The 25,642-nt window shown below is 45.7% G+C and overlaps 1 protein-coding gene across 1 annotated transcript; it reads right to left on the bottom strand.

Annotated features, from left to right (window-relative positions):
- Nucleotides 1-25,347, bottom strand: LOC147895833 (protein ANTHESIS PROMOTING FACTOR 1-like). The gene is made up of 10 exons (XM_087382617.1): nucleotides 25,139-25,347; nucleotides 22,667-22,767; nucleotides 22,424-22,524; nucleotides 22,227-22,293; nucleotides 1,557-1,656; nucleotides 1,274-1,390; nucleotides 1,043-1,180; nucleotides 880-964; nucleotides 735-784; nucleotides 1-646 (listed from the first exon to the last, which is right to left on the bottom strand). The coding sequence occupies exons 1-10, from the start codon at nucleotides 25,241-25,243 to the stop codon at nucleotides 470-472; spliced, it is 1,041 nt and encodes a 346-aa protein (XP_087238743.1). The 5' UTR covers nucleotides 25,244-25,347; the 3' UTR covers nucleotides 1-469.
- Between the last annotated feature and the right edge of the window lie 295 nt (nucleotides 25,348-25,642).

Here is a 25,642-nt window from a genome sequence, read left to right as displayed (position 1 = left end):
CCTTCCTTTGCATTTTGGTTATCCTCTAGGGAATAATGTGCTAAGATCACTTACAATGACAAGAGTGCTTATTCAAATAACTCGTTCAGCCAAATATAATGGACTGATTAGCAACAACTAATTGCAAACCAGTACAGTGGTTGAATTCAAACTGTTTCCATCTATAGCGCACACTAATGCAGCTTGATGATTTACATCATAGGCAATCTCCGCTGTACATAGTGCACCAACCCAGGCAACAAAGTTAATGAATGGAATGAATGTGGGCATGCACATGTCAAGTGTGATCAAATTCACCAGCAACGGGATGTCAGCAACATAGGTCTGTCACCCACAAGGACAAAAACAAAATGGCCTTAAATGGAATGCAACAAGGAGAGAAGAATCACCATCCTTGGGATAAAGACTGGGGAGCTAACACAAGAAAAAAATATGACAAGCTCAAAAATGCCTTTAAGAATAAAACATATTAACAAGCTGGGTGTTCATTATCATAAAAAGAAGCATTTGAAACATAAGGGAACGTTAACTTGGTAGCATCAGGGATATAAAAAGACAATAGGGTGGAAGCACTAGCAAACATTAAGCGCTGGGGGGCCCATTTCACGACTGCAGGAATTCCACCATAGCTTGTCCAAACTGCAACCTGTTCAAGTTGAAACACCAAGAAACTAAGAACCATTTGTATTCATACAAAACCTCCGCATACATATATTTTGTTTTAAAGGACACACCTCCTGGCCACTCATTGTGCTCCATGCACGAAGAGTTTCATCTCCAGAGCCTACAACCAATTTGTAACAGTATTAGCAACTCTCATTAGAGGCATGAACCCTCCATGTTGTAAGAGCAATTATGCAAGCTTCCTTTGTGGCAAACCTGATAACACAAATTGTCCATCTGGGCTGAATGATGCTTCGAGTGTACCACCATCAGGATCAGGCTCGAGGATAAATTCATGAAGCTGCGTTGAAATTACAAAATCAAATGGTTAGAATGAAATCACAAGGAAAAACTCGAACACTCAGTGATGATGTTCCACCTTGACTCCACTGAATGCGTCGAGGAGATAGACATGGCTGCTTGTAGTTGACAACAGGAGCAGCTTCCCATCATTACTGAACTTCATACCAGAAACTTCAATTGCATCTCCTCCAACAATAAAAGTATTAAATGGACCCTGCTCCAAATACAGTCACTATAACCAACAAACTCAAAATCTGGAAGTGTAGAATATCAGAAACTGCAGCAAAGAACGTGTACATAGCCAAACCTTATCAAAATGCCGCACATCAAATAGTTTTATTGCTCCACCCTCCATTGATATTCCAAAAATAAGACCTTGCCGATCATATGTAACGGATGGTCTTCCATGCACACGAAGCATGCCCTGTTCACTCAATTTTATGTGTTTAGGCATTATAATAAAATGCTCACATGTAAGAACTAATCAGAAGAAACCAGCAGACATTGTTCCTTAATTTTAGGGTTGGGAACACCTGATAAGTAACATCTACGACAATCAATGCTCACATGCAGATTTGATTGAATGATACCTGGCAAACATTGCTTCTTAAATCCCACATGCGAATGGTATGGTCAAGAGATCCTGATAGGAAAATTTCACTTTTGGGACACATGCACAGCGAAACCACCCTGCAAGTGCAAACAAAAGTCTTCAATACGCTGCTTTTAAAGTTAAAGGAGAAGTTAATTTTATAGTTCTTCACATTGATTTGAGTGATTAAACCATTGCATCGCATCTCATACTTGGAATCTTAAGATCCTGGCACCAGATTGCCTCTTTCCATGGGATAAATCTGGAACACAAGATTGAATTTTACAATAATAATAGGAATGCAGTAAGATTACCTGATTGTTAGATTGTTGATGAATAGTACATAATGCCAGATATGATGCAAAAATAAAGAATAAGACATTTGGCATGGAAAAATACATAGAATTGTATAAATATACACAGTTTATATACAAAACACAACGTACATACCAGTAAGTACATTGTACTTTCAAGTAAGTACTTCGCTAGTAAGTACTAATTAGTAAGAAATAACATTCCTGATTCAACAAAGTAGACCTAACATTCTTTAGAGAAACTATGGAATCAGAGTTCAATTGAAGGTTGAAAGTATGTAGTACTAAATATCATAACTGATCAAGTCTTAAGAATAACGTTCAGACACGAGCCAAGATAATGTTGGAACTATCGGAGTCCTAGTGTGTGTGGTCCTAGAGTCCTAGGAGTGTCCTACAGTTGTGTGAGTGTGAAGAGTCTTGAGGCCACTTGTGCCACCTCATGTGGTAGGTGTGATTCCTCCCCTAGATTATTCTCTTGTGTGTGACCTCATCTATGAGGTGTCAGTGTGGGAAGATAAGGCTTGCCCAGCCTATAAATGAGGCCATGTACTTGCTACGATTCAACCATCTTCTATCAACATCGGCTATTGTGCCTCATCTCTTGTCTCCAATCATGTGATGAGTGTCTCTCACCCTCTCCCCATTTTCAACAAATGGTATCAGAGCTATGGAGAGGCTAGCTCCTCCACTCCCTCTCCTTGAGCTGTAGCTGCCACCATCACCTACAGCTGCTGTCTTTGGGTCGTCATCAACAAGCGCTACTTTGACAATCTAAGATGTCTGCCATTTGCTACTCGACATCTACTGTTCGACTGACGACCTGATGCTGATCGTGACTTATGCTGCTGCCCGAAACTCTACCTGCGCTGTGTGTTGATATGGTCCTGCACTGATCATCTGCGCTGCCCTGTTTGCCGCTACCCGTTCGTCAAAACTTACCTGCGCTAATCTCTACTATCAACATCGTATAAGGAATCGCCTGAAACCCTTTGCTCTACCCGTCCTCAATTTTTTGCTCATGATCAGCAATACAGCCCGCCATTCCCTGCCGACCTGAACTAAGCTGGACACCATACTCGAAGAGGATGGCGTGATGCTCTGATGCTGTTTGCTGCTTGACGAGCGGATGCCCCCTCACTATGCAAACTCGCCAGGATGATCGTGATGTGACTCGCCACCAGTTCTCCAACAACATTTTGCTTATTCTTTTGGGATCTATGTCCACGATTTGAGATCTGTCTCAGCCTATTTTTTTGAATAAACATTGTAAGGGATTTAGACACTGGCTGTAATAACAGCTAAGACCTTCCCACCAATGGATAGCATAAAAATCTCCTCGTTCATCGAGAAATTCTCAGGGAACAATTTCCCAACTTGGCAGACGAAACTCCGGCTTCTTCTTATGCGAGAAGGCATATGGAATATCACCAATGGCAAGGAGCCAAAACCCCAAAGTGATGATGCTAGAATCAGTTGGTGGGAGAACCAAAATGATAAAGCAATGGCTATCATTGGCCTAGCTTTAGCTGACAACCTTATCCACCATGCGGATTTTGATAAGACTGCAAATGACGTTTGGGAAAAATTAGAGAATTTGTTTGGAAATAAAATCAATAATTCCAAAGTCTTTCTCAAACAAAAACTCTTCAAGCTCAAGATGAAGGAAACTGAAACCCTCAATGAACACTTGAGCAATCTTGGGTCAATTCTCCAACAATTATCTGCCATTCGAGCCATTGTTGAAGATGATGATCAAGTTGCTATACTTCTCTCAAGTATTGAAGACATTTCCAAGTACAGTGAGTCCTTGCTGTCCTAAGAGTCAGCCGCAATATGAGCTTTAAGGATATGGTAGCTCATCTCATTGATGAGGACCGTAGGCTTACAGAGAAAGCAGAATCTTCTTTTGAACCTGACAAAGCATTCTTTCTCAAAAATAAGCCCAAGAAGAAAGGAAAACCTCTTAAATGTAATTACTGTCAGAAGCTTGGCCATCCAGAGGATCGTTGCTTCAAGAAGATGGCAAAGGTACAAGCCAAAGAACATGCCAATCTGGTTGCGGAGCAGAGCGAGGACGAAGACGATGAAGCTACACCTTCTGGACCTGAGGAACAAGCCTGCACTGTTGCTGTTTTTGGTCTATCCCTCCATGAGGTGATAGATGAAGAGTGGGCTTTCTAGAATCGTGTGTGTGTTAGGTACTCTACCTTGGGTAGTCCCCCTAAAATGATGTAATAATTTGTCATTTTGTGTGCCTTGTCCTATAAAAGGCTCCACTTATTTCCATGTACCCAGTTAGGAGACGGGGGGGTTGTGATGTCTTTCCTTTATCAAACCTGGCCGAGTTCCAGGATATTGGTGTACTCCCTAGACCTATGAGTTGGTCATGCATCCATGCTCAGATTTGAGTCTCTCATCACGTTGACACCTAAGCCATGAGAGTGCTTGGTTCAACCTCTGAATTATGCTCAGCTGTTAGCCTCTGAGATTGCCTGGAATGCACAGTCTGGATGATGTCATAGTTTCTCGCCCTAGCTCCGAAGGGGGGTTTGTTGGAACTATCGGAGTCCTAGTGTGTGTGGTCCTAGAGTCCTAGGAGTGTAAGTGTGAAGAGTCTTGAGGCCACTTGTGCCACCTTATGTGGTAGGTGTGATTCCTCCCCTAGATTATAGGATCTAGATTCTCTTGTGTGTGACCTCATCTATGAGGTGTCAGTGTGGGAAGATAAGGCTTGCCCAGCCTATAAATGAGGCCATGCACTTGCTACGACTCAACCATCTATCAACATCGGCTATTGTGCCTCAGCTCTTGTCTCCAATCATGTGATGAGTGTCTCTCACCCTCTCCCCATTTTCAATAGATAAGTACTGTCAATACTCAAGCTACTATTTCTAACTAGTGCCCACTGCCAATCACCTGCTACCTGCCAGGTGCCCGAGAAAAATGAAAACTAAGTACTGAAGAAATCTATGATAGATCGTATGTATCAAAACCATCATAGAAGGTACATCACAAGCAGGATTCAAATCTTAACAGTATAACTAAAGAGCCAAGAGCAGTCCATGAAGTCACAAATGCTCATCAATATTTCTCGTAACCATATTGACAACACGTGACTGTGAATTGTCACAAAGTTCATCTGAATCCTAATCTCCTAATTTCCATGAGTGATAGTCTTAGTGATAGTCTTACCCTTAATATCATATCGTGGCTCCACAATCTCTACTGCATACACCTCATCCTCCGCCTCCTCTGACTTTAAAGAAAAGGCTGGAAAGTACTTGCCACGGCCTTTACCTTGCATCAATATGAAACAGTCAGTGATGCTCCTCAAAGTGATATTCGATAGTACATCATGACACGTGGCAGTCTAGGGGAGTTATCCCATAAGCAATGCTGTAAAACAGCCTGCCCTAATTTCTATAAAAGGCATGGCTGCTCAGTTGTACTCAGCTTATGATCTACATACTGTTGTACTACAGCCAGGTCCAAGCTGAATTCTAAGTGCAAGCCCCTCACAAGCATCTATTGTAAGTCCAGCCCCTGACTGACTTTTTCTCTCACTATCTTCAAATCTATGAAGTTACTTTTCCTGTTCTTTTCATATTGTACTTCCTGCACACTTCAGCAATACATTTTCTATTCTTTAATGAATGGATCTAGCCGACTTCCTGTTCAAAGCCATTCCAATCTGCTCTAAGCATGAGTAGGCTAGCCTAGGATTGTCTGAGGGTAAACTAGTTAGGGATAGCTCTAGTTAGAAGCAGTCCTGTTTGCTGCTTATGCTTGGGCTCTGATGATGACATAAGTGTTGCTTTGCTTGCTGACTGTCTTCCTTTTGTTTTTCAAAAAACTTTGTTATCTCTTTTTTCTTCTCTTTCGTTTTCTCTTTATTTTATGTGTAGATTTTTGGACTTTAGAACAACAAAATTTCTAAATTTGTATGACTGGATATATTCTAGTCATACAAAGTATATATATAGTTAGGGATAGCTCTAGTTAGAAGCAATTCTGTTGCAGACCGGCTACTCTTTCAAGTCATAGGGTAGCAGTTTTAGCACCGACAGCAGAGGCAGAGGCAGAGGCAGTCGATGATGAGCACAAGGGCAGCACACTAGCAGTCCTAGCTAGTACAAAGCTGATTAAAAAGTTACTAACTAAACTCCCCTTCGTTACAGTCCACTCCTCCCAAAAAAATTCAACCCAAATGTTGAATAGTTTCTGGAAGAGTAGTAGAATTAATTCAGCTCCATGCAGCAACAATGGTAACCAAAACTCCTGGAATTCTGCATCAGCTGAGGAGGTAAGGCTACTGCTCTATAATAGATGCATGCTGCCATGAAGATTCATCATCAGAATGGCCTCTCAATTTGATGTAATACTCCACATATGACTTATTTCTGAGCACATGATCTCTGAATCCAATTATCTTCACATGAATATATTCAATGTGCCCAGCCTCATCCCAAGGATATATTTTCTCTAAAACTTGCTCCATAGGACCCAGGTATTTCTTGAGTAGTAAAACAAGGAAAACATTAGGAGGAAGCTCCAATTGATAGGCCACTTCGCTTATCACTTTGTATGGTCCATAATACCTATGGGCAAGCTTGACATTAGTATTCCCTTCAGATATGCATACCTTGATTTGTGGAGCCCTCAAAATGGCAAGCAGCATACTCCATCCTCCTAGGTTGAGCTCTCAGCATGTTGTACTTGCACTGCTGCAACAGGGCAGTTGTATTGGCTAGATCATCCTTAGCTTGCTGGCTGGTGAGCATGCTTTGTGGTATAATAAGCCACTTGTCCCATGTACAGTGGGTATCAAAACAAAAGTGTCTTAGATACTCTTCCCCACCTATTAAAACTCTCAGTCTGTCCCATCAGTCTGAGGATGATCTGTTGTACTAGGAGTAAGGAGTGTGCAAATGGACCTGAAAAGCTTCTGCCGAAATTGACCCATAAACTTGGCATCACGGCCACCCACAATTTCTTGAGGTAAGCCATGCAGCTTGAATACATTTTTATGAATGGTTGAGCTACCAAAGAAGCTGTGTATTAAGTCTTTGTGGGGATAAAATGGGCAGCCTTAACCACAAATATGCTGTTCCATCCTCTAGAAGTTACTGGCAGCCCTGAAATAAGATCTACCACAAGTATGATGTTCCATCCTCTAGGAGTTGCTGGCAGACCTGAAACAAAATCCATAGAGATGCAGGGCTTGTTGTTCAGCTCCTTGTTTTGTTGACATGGCTTACAGTTCTACACATATATACCTAGATGAATCCAAGAACATTCCCAAACTCATCCTCTAAAAACACAACATAGTGCAGTTTCAATCTCACGATAGTCACTCATAAGATTGAAAACCATAAACTCCATCACGCATAGCAAGGACTAGCTACTATATGATTGTCATGGTTATCCCAACTTCAGTTTGCACATGGTTTACTGTGGCATAATGGCAGAATATTTCTCACTGAAAATTCCACCTATAAAGCTGCTAATTCTGCAGGAGTTTCATTCATCTCCTATTGGCCATATTGGGCTAGAAATTCATAAAGTCAAGAAAAGCTTTTATTGGAAGGGACTTTGGAGGGATGTCTATACATATGTGTAGAACTGTAAGTGCGATAATTCTTTCTATCTTAAATGGTGCATTGTCCTATCAGCTAGATTTAAATGTTCGTTTGGGAGAGACTAAAATGAAATCGTTTAGACTTCACAAGCAGTTGTAGCTTGAATGAAGAGATTTTGGACTACTTTTTGATTAGCCTTCTCCTTTAGTGCTAGCCTTCGTCATGGCTGAGTCTGCCCTTCACCTCCGGAGTGCCGACAAAAACTCAGTACGAAGACTTTGTATAAAAGGATGCTCAAGTATGTGTGGGTGTGTAGATTTGTATGTGTGAGAGCATATTTTTATACTATGGTCTACCCCCACTGTTGGGCACTGATGACGTCAGTGGGGATGTCATAGTAGCTAGACCCTGCTATGTGTGATGGAGTTTATGGTTTTCAATCTTATGAGTGACTATCGTGAGATTGAAACTGCACTATGTTGTGTTTTTAGAGGATGAGTTTGGAATGTTCCTGGATTCATCTAGTATATGCTTCTACCGTATTAGCGGACATGCAAATTTCACCTTGTGAAGTTTTCGTCCAAGTTGCGGCTTGCTAGTATTGCAATAATTCTTTCTATCTTAAATGGTGCCTTGCCCTATCAACTAGATTTAGATGCTCGTTTGGGAGAGACTAAAATGAAATCGTTTAGACTTCACAAGCAGTTGTAGCTTGAATAAAGAGATTTTGGACTACTTTTTGATTAGCCTTCTCCTTTAGTGCTAGCCTTCGTCATGGCTGAGTCTGCCCTTCACCTCCGGAATGCCGACAAAAACTCAGTACAAAGACTTTGTATAAAAGGATGCTCAAGTATGTGTGGGTGTGTGGATTTGTATGTGTGAGAGCATATTTTTGTACTATGGTCTACCCCCACTGTTGGGCGCTGATAACGTTAGTGGGGATGTTTTGCAAGGCCTAGAATACAGCACTAGCTTTGGGATCTGAGAGGCATTCCTCTTGAATCCCATGGATCCAATCCTTGTAAATCTCAGAAATTGTGAAAAAAGTACAGGCCCACATCCTGGAAAGTGAGTCTGCCACTATATTCTCTTTGCCCGCTTTATATTCAATACCAAAACCATAGTTTTGCACAATGGATAACAACCTTCTCTACTTAAGGGATAAAGTCGTGTGAGATAGTAAGTATCTGAGAGTCCTATGGTCATTTCTTGATTGCATGCACGGTAGCAAGCATCTCTTGATCATAAAAGTGATATTTCATCTCCTTATCATCCAACTTATGCCTTACATAGGCTTTTCTATAAAGAAAAGGAGCTTCTATTAATGCTTGAAATAAACCTTCATACAAATAAGCCAAACCAAAAGGTGTTGACCATGGGAAATAAAGAAAAACTATTTCTCACCTAGAGAAAAAACCAGCTTGTTTCCTGAGAACCCAGCACACTATCTATGGAATCCTGGCTAACAACCAAGGTGGTGGACTATACAACCAGCGAATACCTCTCACAATGAGGATGCAGAATATGCCTTTAGGCCATGCCTTGCAGAAACGCTCCCGCCTTTCGGCAATCACTCTAGAACCCAGAGTCCCACGCTCCCAAATGGCACGTAGAGTATTGCTAGATAGCAACAATACTGGCTATCAGAGGACTCCCGTCACCAAGTTGCAATAGGCGACCCAAATGTTCCAAGCAGTGATGCTAGACACTGTCTCCCAAACACTATCCTTTGACGAAGGTACAAGGTGAACATCGCGTCGTATGCCTAGCCACACGCTAACCCGGTATCAAATAAGCTGGGGAGGTAGGATCAATCAAGAAAGCATGTAAGCCAAGCAACCATCCCCCAAGTGAAGTCACGCTGCATCCACTGAGTGCTAGCCACAATCCTCGGGGCTGCCGACCAAATACATTGCATTGTTGGGCATCCCCAAAGGCAATGGGGTACACCTCTATCACTCTATCCACACAACAGTGGCAACTACCATCCACCCGCATCTGCTCTAGCCAATGGGGCAAGCTCCCATGCACCACTCAGATTGGTCCAAAAGCGCAACCAGATGTGAGAAAGAACGACCTCCTGCTCAACCCAATGACGCTCCCCCGAGGAGGTCCAAGTTGCCGCCTCCATCTATAGGCGGCCGCCAATACGAGTTGTATATGAGAACAATGGGACCTCCTCGACCCTATACTCGAGTAGGCCAGAACCACTCCCAAGATCCCACTAAATGTCCCGAAGAGAACGACCCTCCCATAACCAAAGTCGCCAACGTGCTCCCTCCTCTTCTAAAAGGACCGTGTCCGGGATGATAGTCCACACCTTGCCCAAACGGCCCACTATCCGAACCCTCTGCCAAAGGGAACTGTCTCCAGGCCCCGAAAGATCTCGTTGGGCCACTTTCCCACTTTGCCAAGTCTATATGTATCTGCTGCCCAAGCATGCATCCCTCTGAATCCCAGACCTCAGAATGCCATATCTCCTGATGAGGAAAGAAACCGGCCAGCAGGAACCACTAGAGTAAAAATAGTATTTAATGCTCGATCGACCATGCAAAGGATATCCGATGGGCACAAAACTTCCTCGGCACAAGTCCAGAAATGCGGTTAGCCCTTTTCTTTTGCCAGCCTTTAAACTGCCATAAATATCAAGAATGGACAGGGAAGAGCAATGGAATATAAGTACGATTTACGTACGAATTGATTTTATTTGCTGGGAGAAAGAGGACAAAATATCTTTCTAGAAGGGAAAAAAGAGTCGTTTTTCAAAGATTACCAAGTACAAGCGCACATCTAGGCTATCGGAAACCTCCTACTCATATCATCAAAGATATTCACACGGATTCAGACATGGAAGGGCTATTATTGATGAGCGGTTGCCGCCTGATCTCCCCTCAACAAGTAGGTCTAGCCCAAATAAGTCCTCAAGAAAGGCTAAAGAGGATCCTCATCAGAGAGGAGCCCTTCCGTGTGAGGGGGGCCTCCGATAAGATCCATCTATGGGACTGCTGCCACTATCTACCTGTGTGAGGGGTGTTTCTCTTTGAAGTAAGAGCTTATAGGGCTCAGAGCTTGGAGTAAAACCGCGTACCACTAGCTACCAAGTGTTAGAATTATTATTATATTCTAGGCAGTGGCCAATGTAATGTAATAAGTGGGTTAGGGGCACTTTTCCCTCTTAGAGGTTTTTCCTCTTAACCACAGTCTAATCCCTAACTACGGTTAGTGATTAGATAGGGTTTTGTCACTTAGACAAAACCCCTCATCTCTTGTGTGTACTTCACTTCATTCAGTCCACCTTTTGAGTGACCTACGTTCAGCTCACTCTTGCTCTCATTGTTTCTCACACCAAGTTGAGGCAAGTAGGGCATGGTCGACCAACAGGGCGCTGCCTACTAAAGAGAGTTTGACCGAGCTCCTAAATAGAAGCTTACACCACACACTCTTTAGGACCGGGGCAATCTATTTCTCTGCTGAAATATCCATGCATGCCTGACATTCATCGTGTCCCGCCGTCTATCCTCTTGGAATCCACCTAAAACCCAAGGCTGTCTCGCAGTCTCAAACCTCCTCGGCTGCTATAAGAAAACCTACTAATTTGGTCTAGTTGATCCTTGCCAGCGCAGTACGTGGCTAAAACTTCCCAGACTATCTCAAGGCTCTCCACAGAGCCTCCACGTAGAGTGCCATGTCGTCGGCAAACTCTGAATCTAGCAGCTCCTCCTGTCTGATCGGGAGCCACATCTCTGTAAGGCCTCCGACCTGAGAGCACAGAAGATAGACGAAGAGAAAAAGAAAGGGGGCAAAAAGGCAGCCTCATCGAACTGAGCAAGAAAGAGAGAAAGCCCGCCTCTATGACCACCGATAACCATATGACTGGAACTCCCTGCATACAGGGCTGAAACTCGTTTGATCCATACGTCTGAGAAACCTAAACGTTGCATGGTGCCCTACAGGAAAGACCACTCCACCCTATCATAGGCCTTGTCAAAATCCAAGAGAAGGATAGCAAGAGGCTAAGGCTCCTTCCGGGCCCAATCCAAAGCCTCCCATAAGGTGAAGAGGTTATCCAAGATACTAAGTTCTTTGACGAAACTTGCCTTGGTGTCATGAATGATACCAATTAGATGGGGCCGCAATCATAGACTCAAGACCTTGGCCGAGATATCTTGTAAGCGGTGTCCAGCGAAGTGATCATCGTAAATTGGCCCTGTCGCCCCCTTTCGGGATCAAGCAAATCTTGAAAAGTGGTTATCACCAAGTCTGAATATAGCTCCATGTTGTGCATAAGACAACGTTTCGCACTACATTTGGGCTGTACGAGTAACTGGTGATGCCTTTTGGGTTGACAAATGCCCCGGCTACTTTTAACAGAACGATGGATCGCATCTTCCATCCATACACACACTCTAAAGGTACCTTCTTCGATTATATCATAGTCTTTTCAAAGACCAAAGAAGAGCACGGAGAACATGTTGTTGCTATTGTTCAAGAGCTGAGTATTCACCAGCTCTATGCCAACATAATTTCCACTACTTGGGGAACATAATTTCCAAGAATGGAATACAGATGGACCCTGCGAAGATCCAAGCCATCCAATGTAGAGAAGGGGGGAGGAGCAGATTTGGAGATGGGGAGAGAATAGTAGAAGGAAGGGAGGAGAAGAGAGGAGAAGGGGAAGGAGAAAGGAAGAGAGAGAAGGATGAGGGGGATAGAGAGAGAGAGGGAGGGAGTAGAGAGAGAGTGTGAGCGTAGGCAACAGGTAGCAAGAATGGGAGGGAGAGTAGATAGGATTATATGTCGCATCAAAAAGTCCGTACAAAGGTGTGGAGGTGGACTTATATAGTCTCCCTCTACTATATCTCCTTTTTGCCCCCTCTAGGTCTAAAAATCCCCTAAGCCAAATCAGATCTAACCCTCACTAACTTGGCCTGATCTTGGCCTTCATTACAACCATCCCCGCTCAATGTAATTTTGCCCTCAAAATAGCAAGTGGTGGCTGGAAACAAAGGCTCCTGGCTGCTGCAAAACGGTGAAACATATGCCACCCGGGTCAAAAGGAAAAATAAGATAGTCCTTGTCCCCATAAGTTGTGGCACCACCGGGGTCATGTCAGTGTTGATCCCACCTAGCATACTTGTCATGCAGAAGCTTCAAAAGCACATACAGATTAGCTCTCCCCAAGACAGCTATTTTGGGGACCTCTCCATGCCTTGCTGCCCACTTTTCCCCACGTCAGAAGCATTCATTGTTTTGCCATATACCTTGTAAGGCAGCTTTGAGGAGGAGTTGTTGCATTGCATTTTTCAACTGCCCATATGCTAGGAACTGAAAATCATTCTCATTATAGCTGCTGTACTCAGGCTCTGACACTTCCAGCAGTGCTTGTGCTTCCTCAGCAATCCAAGGATTTTCAGTCCTCACCTGTAAGGCCTTCAGCTCTGGGCTGTATCGCTGTAATTTACTTCTAACCATGACACCCATGAGGTCCTTGAAAGGTGCCCATGTGTAGGACTTCCAAGACGAAGCCCTCAACTTTAACCAAGTGTGGGCATGGTGCATGCCATCATGAGGAACCTTGCCCTCATCATCCATTGGATATAATCTGAAATATCCTTCCACAAAAATCTGTCCAGGCTGCATTCGAGGTGGCCTAGACTCTATGTAGAGCCTCATGTCTGATTCAGATCGAGGCCAAATCCTCTCATAGGCATTGGGCTGAAGCAAAGCTGAGAGATGAGTGCTAGAGGGACAAGCTCTCCCAAAAACATCAACATGAGGTTGGGATGTGACAAATGGCAGCAATAAAGATGGGCCTATATCCCCTGCACATAACTCAAGGATATCACCCCTTGGAAGAGTCGCTGGTGAAGTCTCTGGCTAAAATTTCCCATGGGTGAGATCATAGTGGGCTGCTCACTAATACGCTTCCCAAAGATGGAAGGATTTGGCTGGTTGTGTAGTAAATACTCTACCAGCTGCCCACCCTGCATCTTGTGTGGGGATGCGACAGAATCCACATGCATGAGTGTAACTTCGTGCTCTACAGACAAGGATGAAGCATCATCGTGTCGTACGAGATCACCCTTCTCAGAAAGAAGCTGATTGCCTTTGTCCTGTACGATACCCAACTTGTGTTGTGGCAAGTTTGCCTCACCCCTAACTATAGCTCTACCTTGGTCTCCTTCCATCGCACTTCCATGTGCATCTTTTCCATCATCTGGAAAATCTGCATTATCATGCTGCTGTGGACCCATGTACTGTTGGAAACAGTAGCTGTTTAGACCAATATGGTTGTGCAAGGGTTGCTTGCCACCATACACCTTCTCAAAAGTGTCATAACAGGCATCTTCCTTCTGCTGTCCATTGCCATAACAGCCATCTTCTTTGTGCTGTCCATTGTCTTCATAATTTGGGCTGTCATTTCGAGGTTGTACCATGTACTTGCAGCTTTTGTCATTCCTACTAGTCATGAACGTATGCCATCTGGTAGTATCCCAGAAATCTGCATGCTTGGCCTGGTTTCCATTCCTACCATTAAGTTCAGTCCCATTCCTCTAGTCATGAACATACGTGCCATCTGGTATTATCCCAGAAATCTGCATGCTTGGCCTGGTTTCCATTCCTACCATTAAGTTCAGTCCCCTTCCTCTAGTCATGAACGTATGCCATCTGGTATTATCCCAGAAATCTGCATGCTTGGCCTGGTTTCCATTCCTACCATTAAGTTCAGTCCCAAATGAATGCATCTCTATTGTGTGCTTCATAAACATGTCATTTAAGTTGAGCAGCTCAAGTTTTGATTGCCCTTTGAAAACTTTGTTCTCAAATTTTGAAAGTGCCAATACATGGCAGCAATATTTATGACATGCTGCCCTTCCATTTACAGCACTCATGCGAAATGCCTTCATTCCCATTATGGCTGCTAAGTATTGGAGGCAAAACTCCCAAGTATACTCATTTAGTGAGCAATAGTGAAGGGCATTATTCATGTGGCTATCTTTCCCACTGTACTGCTCCTGAATGTGTGGTGATGCAGCTTCAGGGATTAAACTGTCATGCATACCTTGCTCTTGCTGCACAATCTGCTTCTTAGTAGATTTGCTTTGGCATCCTTTGTTATCATCACCGTATTCTTCAATATTTTCTTCCTTAATGGAGACCATACAACACTGGATACTCACCTCCTCCTCAAAAACTGTGTCCTCAAAGTTTGCATGCCTAGACATGTTAAGTGCAAGTGCATCCACATCCTTATCTTGCTGGTCAACATCCGCATCTTGATTTCTATCACAGATTTGCTCAACATTGCTTTTCTCATCATCTATCTTTTCAGCCATTTGGCCTTATGTAGGCTTCTGCCATCACCATGCATACATGTATTCCTTCCATTGGTATGTTGAACTGCTAGGGCATTGTCTAGAGCAATGTATCGGTCATGCAAACTGATATAACAGCCCCCTTGCTGTCCATATTTGTTTCCATCATGTGGGCTGCTCTTTTTATCTGAACGGCTTTCAGGCATCATGGTATGCCAAAGTCCATTGTCAGTGACCGAGACCCCAAAATGACCAGCCTATCTGGAGAGCCTTATTTGATAATATGGGGACGAATCTGAATTTTTCTTCTTCCTTCCATCCCTAGACAGATGGTCAAAGTGAAGTAGTGAATTCGACTATGTTAGAAATGCTACGTGGCTGACCAAAAATCAGACTGGGAAAAAAAGTACCTTCCACTTGTGGAGTTTGCATATAACAATACTGTTCGCAGCTCCACGGTGAACAATACTGTTCACAGCTCCACAAGGAAAGCCCCATTTGAGGTCATGTATGGAAAGGTGATTCTGCCACCTACCCGAGGACCAAAGATGAGATATTTGCAGCTGATCACTATGTCAGAGACCTCCAAACAACATTCAGCCAGGTTTGGACAGCAATAGAAAGGTCTCAAGAAAAGCATAAGAAGGCTACAAATAAGCATAGGCGACGGCTAGATCTCAGGCGAGGGGATTGGGTACTTTTGAAGTTTGAAAAGGTGAGGCTCCGCAAGCTTAAAGGCAAAGAGACTGTATGCAAAGTTATCTTCCAGATATTATGTCCCTTTCAAGGTTTCAGATTAGATTAATGAGGTTGCATACCGATTGGAACTACCAGAGCATTGGAGGATTCACAATAACTTTCATGCGACTCTTCTAAAGAGATATCAAGGGCCGGAGCCTGCAGAGCCAGTAAATAACAGAAGATCCAACGGACGTGGAAGAGCTGGAGGAGGTCCTTCAACCAGAGCAGATTGTGTGCCATACTGTATGCAAAGGCCCCTATTGCAAGGAATTTACAAGTACCTTGTAAAATTCAAGAACTATTTGGCATTGAATGCCAAGTGCATGGATGAAGACATGTTGTCTGATCATCCACACCTCCTTGATATTTAAAAGGAAGCTTTTCAGTTGAGGTCAACTGAATAGAAGCCGAGGGGATGTCACCAAATGCTCCACCCATAGAGAGAAAGAGAGGGGGCTGCCACATGGGCAGCACCTCACAAGAAAAGATACCTGGAGCTCCAGAAGCTGTCTCAGATAGCGACCATGTGCAGGAAAGGTGGCGAGGGCAAAAGTCCTTGGATCTGGCCTGGCAGGAGGCGCAGCAGGTGTCTAGGTGATAAGCCAGTTGGCAAGGGTTGTGGGCAGCAGAGCGACCTGCAGCAAGCCCTAGAAGTGGCACACACGTGACGGAAGGAGCCAACACCTGGTCGGCTGTTTGGAAGGATGATAGGGCTGGTCACAGCCACCCTTCAGGCCTGGGGGGGGGCTGGACCCTGTATATATAGGGGGGCATGTGCCCTAGTTTTGTGGGCCAACAGGCCCTTGTTTTGAGCCCCAGAATGGGAGCATTTAATGGGCCAAAGGGGGTGACCAGCAGGTCGGCCATTTTACGTCTGCTGGGTCGGTTGGTTGGCCAGCTCTCTAGGCCTATAAAAGGAAGGGCCGTGTGCCCTCATTCATTATCACTTGGAGCAGCCTTTGAGGAGCAGAAAGGAGCAGCACCAGCAGCAGCAGTAGGTGTTGAGACTGACATCTCCAGGGCGCACCCCAGCTCCCACGCAGCACGGCCAGAGGGGGTAGCAGCTCCCACGCAGCAGGGCCAGAGGGGGTAGACTGGCCGACCAGCTCCCACACAGCAGGGGGCCAGAGGGGGTAGACTGGCCGACCAGCCCCTGGCCGACCAGGTCCTGGCCGACCAGCCCCTGGCCGACCAGGTCCTGGCCGACCAATCCCTGGCCGACCAGCTGGTCGGCCCAGTTGGCTGACCGACCAGGCTGATCAGTCTAGGACAACTAGAGCGACCCTCCTGGCCTTCCCTTTATAAGGGCCCTCCCCCTTCCTCATTTCACTCACTCTTTACAGCAGCTCCTCAAGGCTCCAGTCTTCGCTTGCTCCTGGCAGTCCCTACCTGAGCCCCTCAGCTGCCCTGTTGGCTGCCCACGCTCCCTCTGCAGATCCATCCTCTTTCCCAGGCTCCTGCCTCCTCGCTCCAGGCTTCTTCAGTCCCCTTGTTCCCAAGTTCCTACCTCTACACCCCGGGCTCCTTCAGCCTCCTCATTCCCAGGCTCCTGCCTCTCGGTTCAGGCTCCTGTAGCCTCCTCGCTCCCAGGCTCCTGCCTCCTCGCTTCACGCTCCTCCAGCCTCCGTGCTCTCAGGCTGCAGCCTCCTTGTGCCCCTTTCCTCTGCTTCAGTTCAGCCCCTTCTGCAGCTCCTGTTTCTCATCCTGTTCAGGACACTTTGTATTTCAGTTGCTGCCCTGGTTTATGGGCTGAGTTACAGCAGATCTGTTTATGGCACATCTTGTTGTCTCTAGTGTTCTCTGTGTGGTTCTGTAGCTTCAGTTTGTTTGCATCTTCCGCTGCCATTTTTAATATGGTATCAGAGCACCAGAATACTCTCTGATCTTGGAGCTCCTGTATTGATGAAGTTGAAGAAGCTTGTCCTCGTCGGCAACTCTCTTTCCCGCTGACTACAGAGCTCTCTTCTTCCCCTATTTTTTTTTTTTTGCTGCCTGTCGGCAGCCCCGTTCTAGATTTCGATCTGCTCACCAGCCCCGTTCTCTTCAGCCCTTGGTTGCTGTCCACTCCCTGGTTTCAGTCATGGCTGATGAAACAAAGGATTCTGCTCCGGATCTTCGCGTTCCCCCTATGTCCAGTTTCTTTCAAGAGTCTAACAAGCCTGTACGCATCCCCACTCTTCCTACATTTCCAGATGCTCGGCAGTTAGATGGGACCAACTATTCCCTTTGGAAAATTCAGATGGCGTCTGTATTGGAATCTTATGATCTTGCCGAGTTTGTTGATCCCGGGATCCCTCGTCCGTCTCCTGAGGAGGATCCACATGCTTCTCTTATCTGGGACAAATTGAATGCTCGTGTACGCTCGTTCATCTTTCTCAATTGTCAACCAGGGGTTCTCAATCATATCAAGCACCTTACTTCTACACGTGCTATTTGGGAATTTGCCAACACAGGTACCCCTTCTGATAATGGCATGGTTGAACGTAAACATCGTACCGGCGTTGAAATGGCTCGGACAATGCTGACTCACAGTCAACTCCCTCAGTCCCTCTGGGCCGAGGCCATGATGACAACGATCCATACTCTTAACCGCTCTCCGACATCAGCGGTTCCAGGCATGACCCCTTATCAGGCTTACTATGGATCTAAGCCCGATGTTTCCCATTTTCGGGTATTTGGATGTGATGCTTATGTTCATATTCCTAAATCTGATCGTGGAAAGCTTGATCCTAAGTCCCACAAGCTCTTGTTCGTAGGCTACAACTCCGTCTCCACTGGATATCGCCTATATGATCCTCGCCGCCGAATTATCTCCGTGAGCAGGGATGTCCTTTTCGACGAGCAGGTCCTTCCGCCATCCTCCGATTCTCCCCCTGTTCTTGGAGATCCGTCCGATGCCCCGGAGCCCTCTATCCCTCCACCTGCCTCGTCCCCCGTTACATCACCTCCTATTCTCTCTCCTCCGCCTCCTTCTCCGGCTCCACCCTCGTCTGCTCCTCCCTTGGAACCCCACTCGGTACGTGTTCCGCGATGGCTCATTGATACTCTCCGCTCCTCCGGTCTTGAGGATCCCTACTCCGAACCACATCCTGATGATGGGCCTCGTCGCTCTCATCGCCACCCCCCACCGTCCTCTTTTGATCCCCTCCATGTCAATTACGCCCTTATGTCTCGCATCCTCGCCACTCGCGAGCCCACTACCCTTCCTCAGGCTCTGGCCCAGCCTCATTGGAAACAGGCTATGGAAGCAGAAATTCATGCTCTTCTTCGGAACCATACCTGGGACCTTGTTCCTGGTCCCTCACACTGTTCCGTAATCGGTGTCCGGTGGATATTCAAAACAAAGTACGCCTCTGATGGTTCTGTCGACAAGTATAAAGCTCGGCTGGTGGCTAAAGGCTATGCCCAACGACCCGGCATCGACTATGGGGAGACCTTTGCACCTACCGCCCGGATGAGCACCATCCGAATGATCCTTGCTCTTGCGGCCCACCATCAGTGGCCCATTTTTCAAATGGACGTCAAATCTGCGTTTTTAAATGGTGATCTTCAAGAAGAGGTATATGTGGATCAGCCACCTGGCTTCATTGATTCTCGTTCTCCTTCCATGGTCTGTCGCCTTCGCAAGGCCCTCTACGGTCTCAAGCAAGCTCCTAGGGCCTAGAATCAGCGTATTGATACCTTCTTCTGCTGCCAAGGGCTTCATTGCTCTCTGGCTGATCCCAATCTGTCTCTCTTTCATGAAGGACAGCTTCATACCTTCATCATTCTTTATGTGGATGATCTAATACTTACTGGGAGTCATACCAATCATATCCTTGCCATTAAAGTTGCTCTTCAAACTGAATTTGAGATGACGGATATGGGCCTCCTCCATTTTTTCTTGGGTCTTGAGATTTGGCAGACCAAGAGGGGGTATTTTGTCTCTCAGCAGCGCTATGTTCACGAGCTCCTCGAAACTTTCCACATGGCTGACTGTCGGCCCATCACTTCTCCCATGGATCCCAACTCTAAACTCTCTGCTTCTGGGTCCACTGCTTATCCTGATGCCTCCCTCTACCGCCAGCTTGTTGGTTCTCTTATCTGGCTACTTAACACTCGACTGGATCTTGGCTTCTCTGTCGGCACCCTCAGTACCTTCATGCAAACCCCTTCGCTTTCTCATTGGCACGCTGCTCGACGTCTCCTCCGCTATCTTCAGGGGACCTCTACTTTCGGGCTCCTATATACTGCCGGTGGTTCCTCTCCTTCCCCGCTCACTCTCCGAGGTTGGAGTGACTCTGATTGGGCTGGCGACCCCGATTCTCGCCGCTCTACCACGGGCTATGTTTTCTCCTTTGGCTCTGCGGCTATCTCCTGGTCCAGTAAACGCCAACCCACGGTCGCCCTATCCTCCACCGAGGCTGAGTATCGTGCTATGTGTAGTGCCACCTGTGAGGCTGTGTGGCTTCGGCGCCTTCTTCTCGATTGTGGTTTTCAGCAACCCGCTCCTACCACAATTTTTTGTGACAATCAAAGCTGTATTGCCCTTGCTCGCAATCCGGTTTTCCATGCTCGGACAAAACACATCGAAATTCAGTACCACCACACGCGAGAGAAGGTTCTTGACGGTACCATTTTGCTCCTCTTCAGCACCACTACCGACAACGTCGCCGACATTTTTACCAAACCTGTTTCCTCTCCCCTTCTCCAGCGTCATGCCAGCTCTCTGGGTCTTGTGCCACACCCTGGAGCTGAGAGGGGGTGTTGAGACTGACATCTCCAAGGCGCACCCCAGCTCCCACGCAGCAAGGCCAGAGGGGGTAGACTGGCCGACCAGCTCCCACACAGCAGGGGGCCAGAGGGGGTAGACTGGCCGACCAGCCCCTGGCCCCCTGCTAGACCGACCCTCCTGGCCTTCCCTTTATAAGGGCCCTCCCCCTTCCTCATTTCACTCACTCTTTACAGCAGCTCCTCAAGGCTCCAGTCTTCGCTTGCTCCTGGCAGTCCCTACCTGAGCCCTTAAGCTGCCCTGTTGGCTGCCCACGCTCCCTCTGCAGATCCATCCTCTTTCCCAGGCTCCTGCCTCCTCGCTCCAGGCTTCTTCAGTCCCCTTGTTCCCAGGTTCCTGCCTCTACGCCCCGGGCTCCTTCAGCCTCCTCATTCCCAGGCTCCTGCCTCTCGGTTCAGGCTCCTGTAGCCTCCTCGCTCCCAGGCTCCTGCCTCCTCGCTTCACGCTCCTCCAGCCTCCGTGCTCTCAGGCTGCAGCCTCCTTGTGCCCCTTTCCTCTGCTTCAGTTCAGCCCCTTCAGCAGCTCTTGTTTCTCATCCTGTTCAGGACACTTTGTATTTCAGTTGCTGCCCTGGTTTATGGGCTGAGTTACAGCAGATCTGTTTATGGCACATCTTGTTGTCTCTAGTGTTCTCTGTGTGGTTCTGTAGCTTCAGTTTGTTTGCATCTTCCGCTGCCATTTTTAATAGTAGGGCCTCATCCTAGAGGTGAACCTGGCTGGAGATCTGCAGACTTAGCTCACTCAGAGGGCTGCCCACCTAGGCTGGTTTGCAGACAGCAAGGTGGAAGAGATCTGGACCGAAAGTCTACTTACGCTCGAGGTGGAGCATGCGGGCTCGAGTCTAGAGATAGCCAGCAGATAGAAGGAGTACCTCGTGGTAAGATCGGAGGACCACACCATTGGTGGGACTCTGGATCTATCTCTTTTGTATTGTGTCCATAGCTTTGGACGGAAATATATTATTTTGGTGGTTTCTCTATCTGGCTGGTTCATTGTCTATTGATGACTCTGCACACCTATGCTATGCACATAAGTTTAAGAAGTCTGTGATTCCACACCCCACACCACACTGTGTGAGCTCCTGAGCTATTCTATCAGTCTTCCGCTGTGCATACCCTCTATTGGTCGATTTCTAACAGTTGAGACATTTTGTATTCAAATTTTAAAACGTGGAATAAATACCTTCAGAGGGGTCCAGCCCAACGATTGTCCTGGGCCCTAGTGCGAGAGAGAATCTGAATTCCATTAAAGTATACCTTTGTGAATTCCATTAAAAGTTTTTGTGAATGTTGCAATCCCGTATCGTCAATCTATCATCAGATCATCAAATCAGTTTGGGGGGGGCAGAAAGGAAGTAGAGGGGAGGCGCTGGAGAGGCAGCGGAGCAGGCGGATTGGGGCGAAGCTGAGATGGAATATTTCAATTTTTCCTATGTGCAACTATATTGATATATGGGTAGGGTGTGTCCTATCCACATAATATCTGCACATTTCTTACTTTCAACAGACCTTTGTTTACCACGGAACAAAAAAATGATGTGCGTGAGCTTGCAACTTTACCGAAACACGAGATGCAAACTACATGACACTAGCAGGTCTAGACAAAATAGTTGATTCGGGTGACATGGCTTTCCACAATTATTCTTTTATCTACTGATCCATTTCTGTCAAGTTGCAGTTAAGGGATGGTTAAGGGATCGGTTCTGCTATCAACGGTCATTCGTCCCTCCATTGTCAATCAATCGACCCCTCTTTTACAGTCAACTGAAAGTATGCAACAGAAACTAAAGACCATGTTGCTAAAACATCCCATCTCTTTCAAGCTGGAATATTCTAACAAACGTGTTCCTACAGTTCCCGCCCTCCAAACTTGTTTCCCTGTTCAGATGTCCACAATAAAAGAAAGAAAATATATTCCAAAAGAGAATGGCATGGACAAGCATACCTATCTCTATGGCCTTTGAAATAGCGAATGTATTTGTTGTCAAGGAGGGACAAGTAGCGCAATGATTCTGCCCTTCAACACAAACAGAATTCAGTGAGGATATTTTAATTGTCAATATCAAGCCTGCACTACACCACAAAGCTTTTAAACAGGCAAGAATTGTCAAATATCACCTTTCTAAACTTGGACATACTCACCATCCCAACCATTCTTTGAGGAATATAAAACAGAACCTTTATTATGAGTGAAACAAATCTGATCAACACCATATTTCTTGCTGTAGATCATCTTCAAACACCTAGCAGAAAATGAAGCAGAAAATCTTCATTATGAGTTTTAGCCAGTTACAACAATGAAGCAAGCATAAGCTACTAAAAATATCTAGATTGAAAATGGATTACTGCACATTGACAATAGAGTCAGGGAACGTGTCTACATACAAGGCATTCGCTGTGTCATAAAGGCGTATCGACTCATCATCACTTGCTGTAACTAGAAAATCTTCAGTCTCATGAAAGTCCAATGAATTGATCTTGCAAGTCTGCATATGACAAACCTCTTGAGAAGATCAAATTTTTTCCAACTTACTCGGGAGATGCAACCAAGTTCATACGCATATATTGCCATACACACTACTTTGAAAGGCATCCTGCATTATGTGCATATTAGCTATTGCATTGCTTTGGATTGCACCTGCCAAACTTGCAAAATACGAGAGCAATTAATTACTTTATATTGTTAACTTCTCCACATAACATGCTGATCGGCTTCTAGAAACAAGACTATGCCCTCACAAAACTCTAGATACATAGGGGCGGTTGAGAACAAGCTTTTAGCTTGCAGCCTAAATGCTCAGATTACGTCATGCTATGCATTTGGCTTAAAGGGAAAATCATCAGATAAAGTTGAGATTTGCTATATTTTTGAAGACCTGGTCAAAACAATGCTACACTGCTATTGTGCTCCTCTCTCACATTACAAAGTTGATTGCTGTTACCCAACAACAAACTCTTGCTGACCCTTTAAGCCCAGCAAATGAATCCTTGAGAACCCTGGCCTTGTCTTTGAGGGCTTGAATAACAATAGTAGTGCAGTCCCATTGCATTGCACACCTCCTGACTGGACAAAATCAGGACCACACAATCAACATGTAAAAGTATAGGCCAGCATAAACCCCCTACCACAAAATTGCATGATGTGTAGCTCAGCTAGTAAATATAAAGACCAAACAAGGTACATGAGAGAGCACATCCGTGTTTTAAACAATTGTCTGCTCAAGACAGTGTCCACCAGCCTGCCTAACCAGCTAACAGGAGATTGAATCTTACTCTGAAACTTCTCATCAACAGCCATTACAGATGAACACCATTCTATGAGAAGCACCAGTATGCTAGCCTCTGGAAGAGAAGAACCCTTAGGACACAATCAAAGGCCTTCCTGGTTGCAATGCCTGGCCTTTTCAGTACTTGCCGAATATGTACAAACTATGTAGCCTATATATGGCCAAGCTAAGGATAGAGTGAAAGGCCTTCCTGCTTACAATGCCTGGCAACTTCATAGTCGCCAAATATGTACAAAGTATGATCATTTGTAGCCCGTATATGGCATACCTACTTGCAAAGTGATACTACTAGCTCAAGCATTGATATAGGAATCCAAGATTGTACCAGACAGTAGCCTCAAAAATCTCCTGTCTATGCAGAGGTCAATTACAAGAACCTCGTCGCTGAGCTCTGAGATGATATTGAGCGCTGTCTGAACAGCCTCAGCCCACTAACTCCTTGTCAGGTTCTTTCCCTCCATCATACTTCTTGCCATTTCCATAATGACTCAGTTCTTGTGCTTCGCCACACCATTTTGTTGAGGAGTGACAGCAACTGTCATTTAATCTCTTGATTCCCCTTGGCTTGCAGAATGCTAGGACCTCCATATACTCTCCACCCCTGTCAGTGCAAAGAGTCTTCGAATCAATGCCTGCTCTACCTTCATATTGATCCTGGTCATGGCAAAGACTAAAGAAATTCTTTGCGAGAGTTGGTAGATACAAAACATCAGACAAAGTTTTGTTACACCATCATCAGCAGACAAAGGAATAAAACCTCGCCCTTTTAACGGACACTTCAAATCATCGCCGATGGTCACCGCCAACTCTTGAGGTATAGGTTCAATCTGTGGGAACCCACTCCTTTTGCTGGGTCTGTACCGGGCAGCTCCGAAATAGAAACCAGCGTCCCTCATGGACCTATGCAAAGAGTAACTCATACTTAGCAACTTTTGTCGACTCTCCCATTGGTTTCATTGGAGTAGACTGAGACTTCTTTGCATTGTCTGCCACAATTCTTGGCATAGTGCCCAAGCTTCTGACAGCAGAAGCACTTCACTTGTTTCATGTCCGTCAGACTCCTTCTTTTCGCGATCTGAGAAGTAGATTCTCCCATAGGCTTCTTGCCCCTGGTGTTGGTCTTCTTGTGCTTCCCTTGGGCTACCAATGCAGCTTCATCCCCTCCTCCATACAACTTCTGCCTCATCTCTTCTTGAGCCAACAAGGAGCTCACCTTCTCAAAGGCTAATGGCTTACTCCTCTCACCAAAAGTGATCATTGTGATGAAACTCTAGTAGGCACAAGGAAGTTGGTTCAGCAACATTACCGTTAACTGCTGAATACCCAGCTTGCTTCCAACTGCAGCCAGCCGATCTCGTATCTTCTTGACCCTAGTGACATGACCCATCACTGGATCTTTGTCACTAAGTTGTAGAGTGAGAAGTTTGGACTGATGACTGACCATACGGGTCATACATCTGGTACAGCTGCCTTCATGGCGGCCCATATCTCTCTCTCTCTCTTGTTGCGCTCTCTCGCTCTCTCTCTCTCTCGCTCAATTTCAGACTGCACGGCAAAACAAAGGCCTTACATAATCTTTGAAGGCAGCACCTACAGTCATGCTGCTGAGTAGATGATCGTCCAGCTCCATCGCAACTCTTTTCTTATTCATGACGATAAGGCAGATGCATGGCATGATGCCCAATTCTCGCTAACACAGCTGCTATCTGACTGAGAAACCATGAATCTTACTTCGCAGGCGATCGTTGCGTCTACTAAACGTCATCGATAGTAGAGAAATGGAAGCTACTTTTGGGCTTGTTTTTCTAGAAAAGTCATGCTTACTTGTTTAGGTGCGTGGTGCATGCTAACTGTAGTTTACGTGTTTAGTTAGTGGTTAAGTGTAGAAGTTTGAGGCTAGTCTTATGGGAATCCTATGCTAACCTTGACCTTCTCCCTCTTCCTTGGAGCTCCTAGCTTCCTTCCATCCCTTCACCTCGTGGCATGTATCTATCTCGTAGTAGTAGCTGCGCTTGAGCATGCACTCAGTGGCTTGCAGGCTCATTCGTGGATGATGCGCAAGTTCAGATGGCTT

The sequence above is a fragment of the Dipteris shenzhenensis genome, chromosome 12 (genome assembly GCF_047967505.1).
Source record: "Dipteris shenzhenensis isolate YYH24624 ecotype China chromosome 12, Dip_SZ_1.0, whole genome shotgun sequence".
NCBI lineage: Eukaryota > Viridiplantae > Streptophyta > Polypodiopsida > Gleicheniales > Dipteridaceae > Dipteris > Dipteris shenzhenensis.
The sequence above is the reverse complement of the archived record's forward strand: the minus strand, read 5'-3'. Positions and strand labels throughout refer to the sequence as shown.

Coding starts and splice junctions, on each gene's coding strand:
- LOC147895833 (XM_087382617.1), bottom strand. CDS start 25,243: ATGCCATGCATCTGCCTTATCGTCATGAATAAGAAAAGAGTTGCGATG. Junction 965..1,042: donor ACGCATTCAGTGGAGTCAAG/GTGGAACATCAT, acceptor ATTTCAACGCAG/CTTCATGAATTTATCCTCGA. Junction 785..879: donor TGGACAATTTGTGTTATCAG/GTTTGCCACAAA, acceptor AATTGGTTGTAG/GCTCTGGAGATGAAACTCTT.